Source organism: Photinus pyralis, unplaced genomic scaffold (assembly GCF_008802855.1).
Source record: "Photinus pyralis isolate 1611_PpyrPB1 unplaced genomic scaffold, Ppyr1.3 Ppyr1.4_LG6, whole genome shotgun sequence".
NCBI lineage: Eukaryota > Metazoa > Arthropoda > Insecta > Coleoptera > Lampyridae > Photinus > Photinus pyralis.
In genome coordinates this window covers 27,315,562-27,332,125 of record NW_022170663.1, presented here as the reverse complement: position 1 = coordinate 27,332,125, position 16,564 = coordinate 27,315,562, and the positions used below count along the sequence as shown (strand labels likewise).

The window sequence follows — 16,564 nt, the reverse complement described above, 5'->3', positions numbered from 1 at the left end:
TATATTTAAGCGAAAATATCTATAACGGTTCCGGTCCGTTTTCGGTTCTAAAAAGAAATAACGGTTCGGTTCTGCGCGTTTTCTTCGGTCCATAACGGTTATTTTCGGTTCTAGTTTTTCAGAAAGTATGGCATTAAAAAAATTCATTATAACAACGTGATTTGTTAATTAATAGGTGTGAAGAAAAGTCATGAATATCAAAACGTGACGTATCGTCAGAGTAGCTAATTTATAACGACAAGGGGAATAAAGGAGGAAGAGGGAAATATGTGTTTACACTTAATTTATTACTAAAAAACAGAAAGTTTTGATAGTAAGTAAGCTGTGGTTTTATTTTCTAAAACCTTGCCCCTCCTTTTTTATTTTTTTTTAAGTAGTGGCTAAATTGGCGCCACCGCCATCTGTAATGCCTTCAATTTCGACACCTTATTAAAAATTTATAATCCATCGATGGCAATCATAGGGTAATATTTTATCAGTTTTCAGGACGTGGTTGCCGGTGCGTCCTTCAACTTTCAATCATCTGTTAAGAACTGTAAAAAAACCGAAAAGAACCGAAAAAAGTAATATGGGTTCCGGTTCTCAATACGTTTCCATTTCTGAAGGAATAACGGTTTCGGTTCGGTTTTCGGTCCAGAAAAAAATACCGGTTTCGGTCCGGTTTTCGGTTCTTTTTCGGTCCGGTCCGAGACCCTGGTGTGAACAGCGTGCTTTGTACGTGAGGATTCGCCGAGCAGCTTGCCAAATGCCGGCTGCTGCCGCGCGTGTAAACGTAGCATAACCAAGCGCCACCTCACGGTTGAGTTGAGTACCTCTGATTTCGTAACTTAACCTAAGTTTTTTGCTACAAGTTCTATTTATTTGAAAAATGATAACGCACGAATTAATGCTTTTATATCGAGTTATGCCAAAAGTAATTAAAAAAGTAGACCTGCTAGCGTGTCATTAACAAACTGTTTTAGCCTGAATTAGTGACTACATTGAAGCGAACAGCCGAAACTCTTTTCAGTCGTGGGGGCATCATTCGAAAACTGGAAAATTTAGGAACAAGAGACATACCTTTTAAAATTAGCGCCCATGGCGTAGTTTACAAACAGGCCAGGTAATTGTAATATGATGCGGTATTTATTTACATTGTAAGTTTTGCAGCTACTATGTATTCACATTTAATGTCCCTCCGATTGCAATTAAGGACTTATTGGACGAATTTGAACGCGACGTTGATATAATCAGAAGGAAGATCTTTAAACAGAATAGTCCAGAATTTAAAGAATGTACATTGCATGAAGAACTCCAACCCGCACCCTATCGTAAAAGTGTTCAAGAACTTATTGCACAAGCTCGTAAATTAGATAAGCCTAAGTTTAATTACAATACAGGTTTGGATTATTACCCGTTCCAGAAGTAATTTGTAGTCAATGTTTGTAGATAGTCAATAAAATTATTACGTACTTTATTCTTTTCAACAGAACCGAGCACATTTTACATGTCAATTACAATGATTTTAAAAAATAAATAAAATGAAGTGAATGTGATGTGATAAATAATACTAAAAGTTCAACTTTCGAAATGCGACGATTTTTTTAAGAAAAATAAATTGCATTCCGAAAATTTCCGAGCTTAATACTGGTTTTAATACTATCATTATCTTTTTCTGGGCCTTTTTATTTTTCGGTAACCTTTACCGAACCAACCCGCTTGAATTTTAATTTTCGTCTGATCTTTGTCCACTTCACCCTCATCTCTCTCTGTATCTGAACTTTTCTCCTTCTTAACTGAATCGTCATCTTCGTCCGTGGAATAGTCGCAACAAAAACATGGGGTTTTCTTGAACGTCTCCTGCTTGAGGGTATTGGATTTCACGTAGAACAAACACGACACCGTCTTGAATTCAGTATTACAGAAGTGGCACGCAAACAGTTCCGGTGCCGGCTTCTTGAAGCTATCTCCGTTCTTTGAGTGTTTGCAGTCAAATACCCTGGTGTCGTTTGGTTCTGATTTGATGTTTAAGTTGGCGGTGGATAAAGGGAATGGGTTGTTGATAATGCTGTGAAGACCGGAATATAAGAAACTGGTTTGGTAAGGGTAGTAAAACATGTCCTGATAGCTCAGTAAGGGATTTTGTAAAATAATCGCCTCGGTGAAACGGTAGTAGGCGACCAAGGCGTGATAATTTTGGGGAAACAAGAGGCCAAAATGCGACGACATATCTACGTCATTGTAGATGCCTTTAATGTTCTCAGTTTCAATTGAATCACGTTCCAAAATACTATCTATGGAAAAGCTGCACTTATTAAAATGTTGTTCTTTTAACGGTTTTTGATTAAACTTCACTGGCACATTTTCAACTAAATTTCTGCGAATATTGCATGCGTTATCACAGTTAGCTGATTGTACGGAGCCCATGTCCTCGTCGGCAGATTTCAAGGCAGGCTGGTTTGTTGTATGCAACTCCTCGTCGTAGAGAGGCGTGGCGTGATAAAAAATAGGATCTTTAAATCGATCGTAGTCCGGCACCGACATACCCAAGGAATTCATAACGATCTTCATAACCTCGTCGCATTTCCCGTGGATTTTAACATTGGCACAGTCGTCTTTCGGTGTCCACTGTAAGTTAACGATGTATAAGTTTGGACGTTTTTTAGCCGGTTTATCCATCTGCCACAGCCACGGATAACGCTTTAAGACTTTTAGACTGGACCCTAAGCATAAGATCGTGGTGGCCTTTTGGGCGTTCTTCGATGCACCGGACCAATTTAAAGGCCACTGCAGAATGCCCCTTTCGCCAAAGTGCACGATTGTATCGACAAGAGGCTCGTTACACACGTAACACCGGCGCATAGTCTTGTGAGCGTACCGCGCTGTATTCTCGGTCACGTCGAACATCCGCCAGTACTCCTTGGCCGGTTTACACGATTTACATACTTCAACGTACATATTGCCGTGCAGTTCGGATAACGCGTTACGGGGAAGACCTGAGCGAAGATGTAAGCCGTCACAATTCTGTGAGACGACATACTTTAAAATGTTGCTGTGGTACAATTTTGATAAAGCCATGTGGGTGAAGGTCGGCTCTGCTAAGCTTAAATCGTGATTCCTAAAAGAGAAAGAGGTTAGATTTCGTAACAAAACTATGCTTCTATCCTACCCAATCTCTTTGCCTTGCTGTAGCCGTGTCCAAATCCCGTTAGGCCCCCTATAATCTGGAATCCTAGCCGCGGTACTAATACCGGCACCGGTGTAAACAACTAAATGTTGCGATTGTGCAATGGCCTGAGCTAATATTTGACACTTTTCTTGGAGCGTTTGTTGGGGCTCTTCGAATTCCTCCAGCCGACGTTTAGCTTCGTTGCGTTTCTTCCACCTGAGCTGTACCTCCTCTACGGCTTCGGAACACTGACTCAACATTTGTGCCTCCTCGGTCGTTCGCAAATTTTCTGACTTTTGCAAGATAAGCGACACCCTTTTAATTGAGGCATTCCTTTCCTCTTTAGCGCAGAATTTCTTTAGCTTTGTGGTCTGTCTTCGAGGAAATCTTGTACTTGCAGGTTCCACGTCGATATCGCCGCATGACTCCTCCATCGAATTTTCAAGAGTCACTTCCATCTTCAGTCAGCACAAACCAAACTGCTCCAAGGCAGCGAGTTATATCCTAAATTATAAATAATCTCAATCTATAATCACATCCCTACATGTAAATCAACATCCATAAATAATAAAACTAGGGAGTTTTCCTTTGAAAGTTAGGGGATTTAACAGCTGTTGACCTCACTGTTTTACCATTTCGTAACCTCACAGTTTTGTTTAAAAATGTTAAACAACTTTTTCCAAAAATACGCGAGAACTTATTCAACAGCGAAAAGTGTACAGAAAGGGAAATATACAAAAACCATCTTATTGCCACAAACGAAATTCCCACTACGATTAGATAAAAATAAGGTTGTCGAAAGGGATAAACGGATAAACAATGTGAGTTTATTTATAACAAAAACTGAGTTTATAAAGGTGATTAGTATAGGTATTATCATTATATTGCAGGTATTTGGGAATACTATTAACATTAGATAAGTTTGACTGTACTGAAATTAAGATTGCACTGTTTTTTGCACATTTATCTCGACATTTATATTGTGCAATGGTAGAATACTAGTCTTTAGAAGAGGGGATGTATGATACAGCCCTTTTGAATCCCATTGGTAACCAAAGGTTGACAGGAGCCACATAATTTTACATACTTCTCTTTTCTAGCACCTGTTGTTCGCACATTGTACGTCTGTTTTTATTGTGGGGTGTGTTGCTCAATTGTTTATAATGTTAGGAGGTGCACCTTTTACACCCCATACTAACCCCTGCAGTGGAGATGAAGAATGCAATTACTACAGCAATTTTCCAACTTGGTAGTGAGTTCGGTTTTTTCTTTATTCAAGTCTAAAGCGAGGTCTAAAGCTATTATTATTCTCAGAGATGGTCTGCCATTAGGTTCTTGTATCGCTACTCTACTCTATAGTTTTAGTGTCGCTCCCTTGGAATGTAGCATTCCTGGGTGCAAGTTTATTCCCCCAGACACTTTGGGCCTTGACCTGTAACATGCCTCACCCCGGGGCGTTCCCAAGGGGGGAGTACCCCTCTTAAAGTTCCTTGGCATGATAACACACTCTACAAAGAAGTGAAAGGAGCTTAGGTATATATCACCTACTTAATCGTGGTGTATAAATTTTGCCTTCAATTTAACCTACACTATATCTCTCATCGTTATGGAGATCCCATTGGTGAGCTACGAATTTCAACCATTCTGTTTGACATAATACGAGTTTTCCAAAAATGGGTATCTACATACATTTATTTTCAACAACATTTGGATAGATTTGGTTTTTGACTCGGTTTTTGATCAATTTTAACCATACTCTATTGTCTATTCAGTACGAATTATTTACATTTGAATCTTTCTGATATTAACAGTATACCGCAAAAGCAAATGTTTTTTCCTAGGGTTTTTCTAATTTCAATGTGAACATTTCAGTTAATTTTAAGGGAGAAATTAGGAAAGAGTGTAAGAAACTCGATTAATATTACACTGAGAATTGGACATACTTAATAAGAAAGCATATTGCATTTTTTGTTGACATGTGCAAAGACTGATTTTTTGAAAAACTATTAAATTTTTTAATAATGGGCAGGGGCGGATTTAGGCAGGGGCTTTAAGCCCCGCGTCACGCGAGGGCCCCATGCCGACCACTACAATAGGGATTAATAAAAACAATAAGTCCAATAAGATGCTAAACTATCTTAGATTTTCAAACTCTATAAAGCACGAGTGTCCCTTTGGCGCGCAATGGTCGGTGTAAATGTAACAGGTACATGTGTGATCCCATAAATTCGTAGAATGTTCCCCTTCTCTCCCCATCGACAAGTGTAACAAGTGCAACAATTTTTTGATACTTAACTCGCATTCGGAAACGCAACTTTTAAAGCGTCTCATAATCAAAGGCACGGATCCTTGAACTCGTAGGAGTTGATTGAAGAAGATTTGCGCTGTTTCTTTTCGAGTTAGACGAGGTACAGACGGACGGACAAAACCATCACATAAGGGAAATTTCGAGGGAAATTTCTTTCAAAGATTCCTCTAAAACACTTGAAAACTCTTAATATTCTATTTTCATGTAAGCGCCGTGCAGGCAATATTCTATGCTACTCAGCCCAAGGCACCGGGTAACGTGTTGAAAGTCACTCTGATCCTCACAGGTCTAGTTCTAAAAATAGATCAGTAGTTTTTCGCCTGCCAATGTGTACAGATCAAGCTTCACTGTTTCTGTGTAATCTATGCTTTTTGAAATTTGAACCCTACTTTATTTCAATATTTTTCATTGTATTTATACTTAGTGCGTTTGCCTTAGACCTGTAATTTTAATAATAATTTTCTGAAGAAATAATAGAAATAGAAATTAAGATGTTTTTCGATAACCCGAAATTCATTAAGTAGAGGGCTCCCTACAAATATTAGCCCAGGGCCCCCTGAAGCACCGGTCCGCCCCTGATAATGGGTAGTGTTTGTAATGTATACAGGGTGGTGACTTACGTCACGCATCGTAGGAATTTCAATGTAAAATTCATAACATGCGATTATTGGCTCCCCAAATTATTTTAGAGCAAAAATGTATTAAGGTTTTTTGTAGAAAAATTTTTTTTACGTGAATCAACCGTATTAGTTTTCAATTTTTTGCATAATAAAGACGGAAAATTGGAAAAATAAAACTCGCATCTTTTTCAATATTCTGTGATGCCATGGAATTTTATAATACAAAAACTACTTCAATATCCGTCATGCCATGGAATACTATAAAACAAATCAAATTCTATCAAAAAGTATTATATTTAGAACAGCCAATTCAACATAATAGAAAGACCAAATTACTAAAAACGGTTTCCTAATATAACAATTTACAATAAATGTTCGAATAAGGTACCATTAACTGCAAGACAGTAACCAAGTCGATCATAAAATCCATTTCGAACTGCTGCTAATTGATAACTGGATATCTTTTTGTTTTAGAAAATTCCATGGCATCGCAGATTATTGAAAAAGATGCGGGTTTTATTTTTCCAATTTTCCGTCTATATGAAAAAAATTGAAAACTAATACGGTTGATTGGCGTAAACAAATTTTGTCTACAAAAAACCTTAATACATTTTTGCTCTAAAATAATTTGGGGAGCCAATGATCGCATGTTATGAATTTTACATTGAAATCCGTACTCGAATCCGTATGATGCGTTACACTAGTCACCACCCTGTATAACGATTCTTAACAAACAGTATGCAAACTTTTAGAACAATCCATTGTTGTAATAAGACATAGGGTGTTCTATTTAAAGCAATGATGTGACTCATACCGCCTTTATGGAACACACTGTACAACAAAACTATTTTTGCGTACAATTTTATATTTTAACTTTTTTTTGTCACATCACTCTGTCAAGTTTAATTGCCTAATGACGTACCCCGTATAAATCACAAAAAAATTTTCAAATTGAATTTTGAGCTTCCGGGAATCAGCACTGCTTGGTTGGAAACGAGGTTGGAAACTAATTTGCGACAATTTTTAATTTAAATTTAAATTTTCAAAAAATCAAGGGTGTCAAAAAACGTTTTTTGCATAACAAAATACCTTTCAAAATAGAATGTGTTTGTTATTCAATTAAATCACTTTCTAGTTCAGCACAATTTTCAATGCAAAATTTAAATTCTTTATGAGCAGCTCTCATCTTTTTAATGTTTTTTGATAATATGTATTGCGTTTTGAATTGCGTTATTCAATTAAGACATTCATATTATTAAGAATTCTTCTTATCAAATATGCTACACGGTCATTACATCCTATTTTGAACAGTTATTAAATAATTTTTTTTCGGATTTCCTAAAAAATCTAGTTAAAAAATAGAAATATCAAAAAAATAAAGTAGGCTTAGAACTTTGACATTTTTCACGTTTACCCAGTTTTTCATTCCAAATAACTTTTCTTAATAACATTGGTGCGTATCTCGACCCCAAAGGGTTTATGGGTATGAAAAACCCGAGGAAAAACTCACAAATTAGTTTCCAACCAGGCAGGGCTGATCCCCAGAAGCTCAAAATTCAATTCGAAAATTTTTGGTGTTCAAAGTTAAAATTTACACACTTTATATCAAACAGAAGCTAAACTCACAGAGGTTATCTTACAAGAGTTCAAAAAATCTGGGCCTTTACTCTTTAGTTATACATACAGCAGACATCCCACTTTGTTACATATTTCATAGCCTACAGCCACTACATCTGTCAACATATGTGAGAGAGGTAGCCAACAGTAGAATACCGATCATGCGCGTTGGGTTGGCATTCCCAGCATTTCACTGGCGGGTGGCGTGTGGCCTTATAACATAAAAGGGGTTTACGGTGCTATAGTTCACACCAGCGCATTTGAAATTCGTATTGGTCTTGTGTATTCACAAATGTGTTTTAAAATTAAATTTGAATAAAATCACATTGGTCACATTTTAATTCCTTGGCAGGTCCAGGGCTTAACGAGTGTTAGATGTTAAGATATGCTTTAAGGCTGGATGTATGTCTGGTTACGAAATTGCACTGGGCACACTTTAAATCCTTGGTGCTTGGATGTTAATAAATGTGTTTTGTAACTAAATTTATCACTCGTTGCATAGTCACACTGGACACATTTTAAATTCTTGGTAGTTTCGTGTTAAAAATGCTATTGCGCATGTGCGGTGTTCTACTTCCGGTGGAAAATATATCTCTGTCTGTTGTGTGTTGGGAAAGATGCCCCTTATTGAAACTAAATACCCCTTATCAATCAATGTTTTTTTTTAGATTTTCTCATATCTAGCGAATATACACAAAAAATTCATACAAATCGATCGAGCCGTTTCGAAGGAGAGCAATCACAAACATCGTGACAGGAGATTTTTATATATTAGATCATGATTTCCGATAACAATGTCCATAATCATTGATTAAAAAACAAAACGAATTTTTTTTGGATTCGCTCTTTCTAATCTTGTAAACGGTTTTTCCAAAATTCTCTTTACTTGGTGCATTTCTAAGCGGGTATGTGTAAAGAATTCTGATCTCTCCGAAATTTGTTATCTGTGGGCTTTTCAACATGAAAATAACGAATCCAAAATTAGTTTTTAAAATCTCAAAAAAATCCAACTAAAATTTTTGATTGGACCATAAAGATGCTCAGAATTTTAATAAATGTGATGGATACACTATGTATTTTGGAACAAAACAATCGAACATTTGTCAACGTCGGCTACACCAAAATGTTAAAAATTTGATAACAAGGCAAGAATCATATTATATGCCATACATAGTTGTATTCACAATCAAAAAGGCTACTCAATACATGTACCTACTTTTTATGGGCAAATACATATAAACAAGTATAAATTGTGCACAACTCTTGTGCAGATAAAGCGCATTTTTTAAACCGAAATAGTTTTTGTTTTGACATCACCAATGGATATATTTCTTGCAGACCTCTCAATCGCCCTTTGTGAGTACCCTCTTCCGACAATCCGTTCTTCAGGTTTATACCTATAGAGCCGATCATGATAAGAGGTCGAGGAAGAGGGCTATGGTTGGAAAAAATGAATTCCTTTCGTTGAGACCTTTCATTAGAGTACTATGAACTAGTTCCACTCCGCCCCTTCCCCTCCGCCCCGTCGCTCACAGATCTCGAAAAAGAGTCGCACGGGATAGTTATAGTTTGTAGTATAACTTGGTTGTCGTATGTACAAAAAGTTATGCACGTTTTACTTTCAAAAACAGCATCTCAGGAAATAATTCGTGGGGGGGGGGCCCTTTTAGACAGCGAAATTTGATGGCCGTCTGGCACACCTTCAAGGTATAGCCTACCTACTGCAAAAAATTCCAGGACTCTAGGACCATTCCCCTAGAAGTAGTTCGAAACGGCAGAAGTGGGTCCGGACGGACAAAACGCGAACAATAGCAAATTTTTTTAATTCTTAAAAAAATGCGCTAAAAATATTAGTTCTATGAAACGAAACGTTACCGAAAATCTCTTGTAGAGCTCATATAGTGGTAATGAGAAAGTGTTTTTTTTGTATGTGTTCAAATAGCATCAGAAAAAAAATAAGAACAAATTCTGCAAATTTTCGTTTTTCTGGCATATCTTCAGAAGTAATAGGAATTTTCTGTCTGTACAGCATGATAATTACTCTTTAATTGCTAAGCTTTTCCCTGATTTAACCATGATAGACATCTTCATCTTAGACACAGTGTATAAGTTTATAGCTTCTATTTCTCTAATTTAATTATAGTTATCAGCGTTCAAGGACCTGTACACCTGGCAACGAAAGAACTGCAAGGGCCCAGAATTTGTGTTGCACGATGGACCCCCTTATGCAAATGGTACACCTCATATGGGTCATTGCATTAACAAAGTAATTACAGATGAACGCACCTTGCCTTACATTCAAATTTGAAATATTTCAGATATTGAAAGACACAGTTTTGCGTTCGAAAATCATTCAAGGTACGAAAGTGCACTACAGACCGGGATGGGACTGCCACGGTTTACCAATAGAGATGAAAGCTGTCGCGTCGAACCTACAAAAACTGACCCCTCTCGAAATTCGTAGCAGCGGTAGGTAAACCGACCTCTTTTCCACCTCTCCAACTTAATGTCACTTTAAGCTAGAAATTTCGCGAAAAATACAATCGCCATTCAAAGAGATGCCTTCCAATCGTGGGGTGTGGTCGCCGACTGGGCTAATCCTTATTTAACATTCGAGAAAGGGTACGTTAAGAATCAGAGTGAGAAATTTGTCGAGTTGTACGAGAAAGGTTTGGTCTTTCGAGAGGTGAAGCCGGTGTATTGGTCACCGTCGTCCATGACCGCTTTGGCCGAGGCTGAACTTGAATACAACTCGCAGCATAGCAGTACGGAAGTTATTTTAAGGTTGAAACTCGCCACCTGTCCATTTTATAGGGATAAAGAAGGGTAAGTTGAGTCATTTATTATACGAAGATGAGCACTCATGGCAACTTTACTGTATTTGAATGTAAACCTAAACCGCAATGATAAATAATGGATTAGTGTAATGTGCTCAGTTGATTATATCATTGTAGCATCTACGCATTGATTTGGACTACAACTCCCTGGACATTACCTTGTAATCAAGCAATTTGTTTTAATCCCGGCTTGTCATATAGCATTGTAAAAGTGGGTGATAAGCCTGAAGCATTAATAGTGGCAAGTAATTTAATAAAGGACGTGTCGAAGATTTTAAACGCCGAACTAAAAGTTCTCTCCAGTTTTCCAGGTTTTATGCCGTATTGCACAGTGTAAGTTTCACCTCTGATATTCCAGGTGAAGCTCTCCAGGGCGCAACCTATTACCATCCTTTTAACAGAGAAGTGTTGCCATTCCTACCAAGCGATCATGCCACTGATACTAAAGGAACGGGTTTAGTCCATACTGCGCCCGCGCATGGTCACGATGATTTTCTAGTGGCTCTTGATCATAAACTTTTCACTGTAAGCTATCGGGTACAATTTCTACATGTATGCCAAATTTGTATAGTCATCTCTAGTTGATGAAAATGGATGTTACACTTCATCCGTTGGGGCAAAGCTGGCGGGTCTGTTTGTATTAACGGAAGGCACGAAGGTGGTTCTCGATATTTTGAAGGAGGACATATTGCATGCTGGAAATTACATTCACTCGTATCCGTACGATTGGAGAACAAAACAACCGATTATAATCAGGGCTAGCAAACAGTGGTTCATCGACACTAATCAAATAAAGCACAAAGCCATTGTAAGTATGTATTCATATTCGTTACTCAAAATGAAAAATGTATGATTTCAAAGTAATTTGGTGATTCGTTTCTAGGAGGTGCTAGAGCAAGTGCAAGGATTACCAAAGTTTAACAATGAAATGTGCAAGACAATGCTAACCACTCAAATATTGAAGAGACCCTACTGGTGTATATCTCGCCAACGTAGTTGGGGCGTTCCCATTCCTGTGTTTTATGATGCTAGGTCTGATGAACCAATTATCAATAGGTATGCATTACACCTTTTAGAAAAGCGTTTCTGCATTCGGTTTCATATTGTCATACGCTGGGGACTTGCCTCACATACTCATGTTTTATGTAATGAATAACTTCATAAAATTCATAACAAATTGTAGCTTTATAAGTTATAACTATTGAACTTAAAACTGTTAAAAACATGAGTTTGATTTCAAATTTTGCTAGTTGAAAATCGGAATTTCTCTATAATTAAGGAGCAAGATCATTTGAACCCCAACAAGCTGTATTGACATCTGTCCCTGTTTTTCTGCCCCATTGTAAATTTGAGGGATCACTTAATGGTTTTTTGTAAACTTATTAATGTACAGGGTGAGTTTTTTTTTTCATTTTAAGCATTGGGATCATCTCGGAAACCATAAGACATACAGATTCGGTTAAATGAGGAAAGAGTCGTTTTAAGAGCTTATTTAAGTTACGCTTTTTTTTTTAAAAATCCACAGTTTACTAGATGTGAGCGAAAAACAGATTTAGTGATTTTTCCGAAGATTTTTCATTTAACTGTTGTAGAATAGTTATTTTTAGAAATACAGCAAAATGACACGAATAAAAGTTTTAGACATTTTAATGCTTAACATTATGAACATACTAATTTCCTTCTATATTTTACAATTTTTGAGTTATAATACAAACTTTAATTTTTTTAACGCTCGTGATGATAGTTGGCTTTGACATTTTTAAAATGGACAAATTTCACTCATTATAACGATATAAAGCTTGCTAAATAAATTTTAATAAATAAACGCGTTGCAGGAATTTTCATATTATTGAGAGGTAAATATACAGAGTTTGCCATGGAAAACAACGTCTAGTGAAATAGGTAATAGTGTAACTGTGGCACATTTAACATATTTAAAGGCCATTTTCGAAAATTCACTATGAAAGTTAAATGAACAATTACATTCAATACACTATTAAAAGTAGATCGTATTATGCTATGGAAAACAATAAGTAATCAAAATACTGCTGTTGATTGTTGAAAACCCCAAAAAAAACTTGGATTGAATGTTTGGTGCGGAATTATTGGATCACGAATTCATGGACCTTTAATTTACGATGAAAATTGGACAGGCCAACGTTATCTTCATTTGCTATACGTCTTTCGCTATAAAAAGCGGTGCACGTCATTGATTTATGAATCAATTTCAGACAAGTTTTCTATAGATTTCGCACACTACTTGTTTTTTTTTGTACATGTTGCAGTGTTGCAGCATATGTCTGAAATTGATACACAAATCAATGACGTGCAACGGTTTTTATAGCGAAAGACGTATACCAAATGAATTTCAAGATATGTAGGATTGGTTAGATTTGGAAAGATGACGTAATTTACCCTGGTTTCACCGCAACGGGGCCCCGCCGCACAACCAAATGCAAGTACGAGAGTACATAAACCAATATTTCCAAAGTCATGGAAAGGTAGGAACGGGTTGACCCTTTGGTCACCGCGATCGCCAAATCTTTCAATTTTATATTTTTCCTTTTCGGTTTTCTAAAAGGGTTTAATTAATCGGCGAACTTATGCGATAAAACACTACATGATGCTGTGGTAATGCCTTTCGCATTTTAGAGGGTAGGATAATACGGAAAGCTGTAAATTCTATCGCGAAAAGTTGCCGCTTGTGTGTAAATATTAATGATGGTCACTTTGAACATTTACGGAGATAAATTAATTTTTTTACATGTAATTACTTCAAAGTAGAAATTTAAATGTAATATTTCGTAATCTCTTTTCATTGTTGTTCTATTTGTGGTATTAAATATTATAATAGACTGAGTAATTAAGAGAACAAAAATGTTTCCCACTCTGTTTTTACTACTCTTAATAATACAAACAGTTCTGTATCATGTTTATTTATCAAAGCAAGTACAATGAACGTTATATCATTGTAAACAGAAAAAAATGCACTTTTCAAAAATGTCACAGCCAGCTATGGTTGCCATTTAAAAAAATGTAAGTTTGAGTTATAACTCGAACATTATTAATGTACCTTATTAAGCGGAAAAAAATGTACGATTTTTGTTCTTTACATATTTTTGTACTCGTATTTCTAATATTAACGATTCTACAACATTATAAGAAAAATCACTAAATCTGTTTTTCGCTCAATATCTAGTAAACTGTGGATTTTTTTCAAAAAACAAAAGCAGATCTTGAATAATCTCTTAAAACGACAACTCTTTCCTCATTTAACGGAATCTCTATGTTTGAGGGCCGGTTGTACAAGTATAGCTTAAGCAGAGTTTAAGAATTAAGCTGAGTTTAAACACAGTTCAATTTTTTAGAGTGTTGTACATACTTCACTCAACAACTAAACGCAACTTAAGTTTTGTTTTATTTAAGCAGCCGATTTTGTTGGTTTAAGCTTAGTTTTGGTTCTTTGCGCATAGTCACCGATTTGTTAGTTTTGTTAGGTTATAATTTTATGTAATACCTGTTACCATTGATTAACATAATCAATGCTGTTACCCTCCAAATTGTAATGGAGTTGCATGCACTAACAGATGATGAAGATTTCCTAGAAGTAATTAATATAATTGGACGCAGAAGAGCAGCAAAGATATATAGGCACCGAGATAACCACTTTACAAAGTGGAATGATAAGGAATTTTTAAATAGATTTAGGTTATCCAAAGATTCAGTTCGTTTTGTAATTGATTTAATACAAGAAGAAATATCACATCCCACAAACAGGTATAAAAACGACCCTATAGTGTAGCTACCACCCAACCACATCGTATAATTTCGTTACAGAAACTTTGCAGTAAGTGCCGAGTGTATGGTATTATTGGCACTAAGGTATTTAGCAACTGGCTGCTTTTTGTCAGTTGCAGGCGACTTTATTGGCATCGATAAATCTACTGCAAGCAGACTTACTACAAAAGTCTGTCGAGCCATTGCCAGTCAACACCGCATTTTTATCAAAATGCCTACCACAGAGGAAGAAATGAGAGAAAGAAGTAGAGGCTTTTACATGATTAGTCGTTTCCCCAAATGCATTGGTGCTATTGACTGTACCCATGTGAAGATTATATCCCCCGGTAACAATGCTGAGATTTTTCGAAATCGGAAAAATTTTTTTTCTTATAATGTGCAAGCTGTTTGTGATGCAAGCCTGAGGATTCAAAATATTGTATGCAGATGGCCTGGGTCATCTCATGATAGCACAATATTTTTACATTCTCAAATAAGAAATCAATTTGAGAATGGAGACTTTAGAGGGTACTTATTAGTTGGAGATGCAGGATATGCTATTAAGCCGTATTTAATTACTCCTCTAAGAAATCCGATCACTCGTACTGAAAATTTATTCAATGAATCCCAAATACGCACACGTAACCCAATAGAACGGTGCTTTGGTGTGATGAAACGCCGATTTCCCATATTGTCATTTGGGATTCGACAACGCGCAGAAAAGGTCGAGGCTATAGTAATTGCAACTGCAGTATTACATAATATAGCTAGGAACTTTAATGATGCACTGCCAGACATAAATGAGGAAGAACAAGAAGCTATTGCAGCTGCTGAAATAAATTTCGAAGTGGAAAATGTTCCATATTACAACAATGGACTAAATAATGCTGTACGTCATCACCTTATTCACGAATACTTTAATCGCTTAGCATAGTGTACAGTGTATATTACGAACAAACTTATTGTTTAACATTTTTTAATAACATATCTTTTTGTAACTTCAAAATTTCCATTTTTAATTTGTGTTCTTCTTTCATACATTCTAGTTCGAACTCAGATTTTGTCTTTTTTATTTCTAAATTTAACTTATGTTCCTCTTCCGTATGTTTTAATTTTACTTTTTGTTCTTCCAAAACACCTTCCATTCTACTCTCTTCCAGTTTTGTTTTAGCCTCTGCCCACTGCGAAATCTTCTTGTTAATAACACCCTGGGATGTATCTAAAATTTTAAAATAATTAGTATTTATAGTACATTTCTGAAAGTGATTTTACCAGTGGTGTTTACACAAAGCGCAGCTGATTTTTTTCTTTTAAGCATATTAGGTGTGTACTTTTTCCAGTTTTTATCACCTACAAATTCAGAAGGAACTTAGATTTAATACTTTATGACCAGTACCGTATACTACCATTATTTTCGATATCATCTGTTGCAGATGGTTTTACGGTCGAACTGTAGTCGTGATCGTTAGCAAACTCTACTATCATCTCTGTAACGAAACAATATTGAACCACACACACACTTGGAAGTCCTTATTTACCATTACTAACTTGCAGGTCGTCTGTTTCTGGTATTTCAATTTCAACTGGAAGTAGTAAAATGTATGTAAATTGTTTATAATGTACACATTTTTTACTTACTAGCATCCCCATCAAATTGTGATTGAAATCCCTCTGCTCTTGGGCCAAGTATATCTTTAATGCCCTCTTCGGTGTCATTTAATGGGGTGTCTTTGTAAGGACCACCCCCAGTTCCCATTGAATACGTTTTATTTTCAGACAGTTTCTTTTTCACCCTTTTCTTTAGATTTTCGAACTTCTTTTTTAACACAGCTTCACTACGGTGGCTGTCGTTTACTACATTGAACTCCCGAGCAACATTTGACCAGGCTTCGGTCTTTTGTTGGTTCGTAACCGCATCTGTTTTTTTGCACTCTAAGACATGTTCATATTGTTTTACTAAACTGGTTAATATTGCCTCTTCTTTCGCGGTAAAATTGGCTGCACGCACTTTTTTTTCGTTAGAGCACATCGTTATAAATAAACTAGTATTGATTGAAGGTTAAGTTTATTCACAACAAATATCCAATTAATTCTTTATGCGCATGTTTGCACGTTGCCAACAACAGAAAATTGTGGTTTTGGTAAACGAAGTTTGAACGCAGTTTGTACAACGAGGTTAAACGAAAACTACGCTCAAAACTTGGGCGTAGTTTAGTTAAACCATCCCTGAACTTCACACTTGTACAACCGGCCCTAA

The 16,564-nt window shown here is 36.3% G+C and overlaps 5 protein-coding genes across 7 annotated transcripts; 3 read left to right on the top strand and 2 right to left on the bottom strand.

Annotated features, from left to right (window-relative positions):
- Positions 1 to 752: 752 nt before the first annotated feature.
- Positions 753 to 1,456, top strand: LOC116173618 (probable 28S ribosomal protein S6, mitochondrial). The gene is made up of 3 exons (XM_031491240.1): positions 753 to 913; positions 963 to 1,102; positions 1,150 to 1,456. Exons 1-3 carry the CDS (start codon positions 869 to 871, stop codon positions 1,406 to 1,408), a joined length of 444 nt encoding a protein of 147 aa, XP_031347100.1. The 5' UTR covers positions 753 to 868; the 3' UTR covers positions 1,409 to 1,456.
- On the bottom strand, positions 1,437 to 3,740 carry LOC116173617 (NAD-dependent protein deacetylase sirtuin-7). The gene is made up of 2 exons (XM_031491239.1): positions 3,149 to 3,740; positions 1,437 to 3,097 (listed from the first exon to the last, which is right to left on the bottom strand). The coding sequence occupies exons 1-2, from the start codon at positions 3,604 to 3,606 to the stop codon at positions 1,645 to 1,647; spliced, it is 1,911 nt and encodes a 636-aa protein (XP_031347099.1). The 5' UTR covers positions 3,607 to 3,740; the 3' UTR covers positions 1,437 to 1,644.
- Positions 3,741 to 3,754: 14 nt separating this feature from the next.
- On the top strand, positions 3,755 to 11,586 carry LOC116173616 (isoleucine--tRNA ligase, mitochondrial; the record flags this gene model as incomplete). 3 transcript variants are annotated; one of them, XM_031491238.1, is given in 10 exon segments in its annotated part: positions 3,843 to 3,969; positions 4,039 to 4,196; positions 4,249 to 4,397; positions 9,837 to 9,959; positions 10,012 to 10,162; positions 10,213 to 10,519; positions 10,648 to 10,841; positions 10,889 to 11,055; positions 11,102 to 11,338; positions 11,414 to 11,586. In XM_031491238.1, coding segments are annotated over 8 exon segments (1,382 nt in total), but the record flags the coding sequence as incomplete, so codon positions are not given.
- Positions 11,587 to 13,827: 2,241 nt separating this feature from the next.
- Positions 13,828 to 16,564, top strand: LOC116174254 (putative nuclease HARBI1). The gene is made up of 2 exons (XM_031492141.1): positions 13,828 to 14,307; positions 14,368 to 16,564. The coding sequence occupies exons 1-2, from the start codon at positions 14,096 to 14,098 to the stop codon at positions 15,239 to 15,241; spliced, it is 1,086 nt and encodes a 361-aa protein (XP_031348001.1). The 5' UTR covers positions 13,828 to 14,095; the 3' UTR covers positions 15,242 to 16,564.
- Positions 15,208 to 16,365, bottom strand: LOC116174255 (myb/SANT-like DNA-binding domain-containing protein 3). The gene is made up of 5 exons (XM_031492142.1): positions 15,946 to 16,365; positions 15,846 to 15,890; positions 15,714 to 15,794; positions 15,580 to 15,657; positions 15,208 to 15,526 (listed from the first exon to the last, which is right to left on the bottom strand). Exons 1-5 carry the CDS (start codon positions 16,334 to 16,336, stop codon positions 15,267 to 15,269), a joined length of 855 nt encoding a protein of 284 aa, XP_031348002.1. The 5' UTR covers positions 16,337 to 16,365; the 3' UTR covers positions 15,208 to 15,266.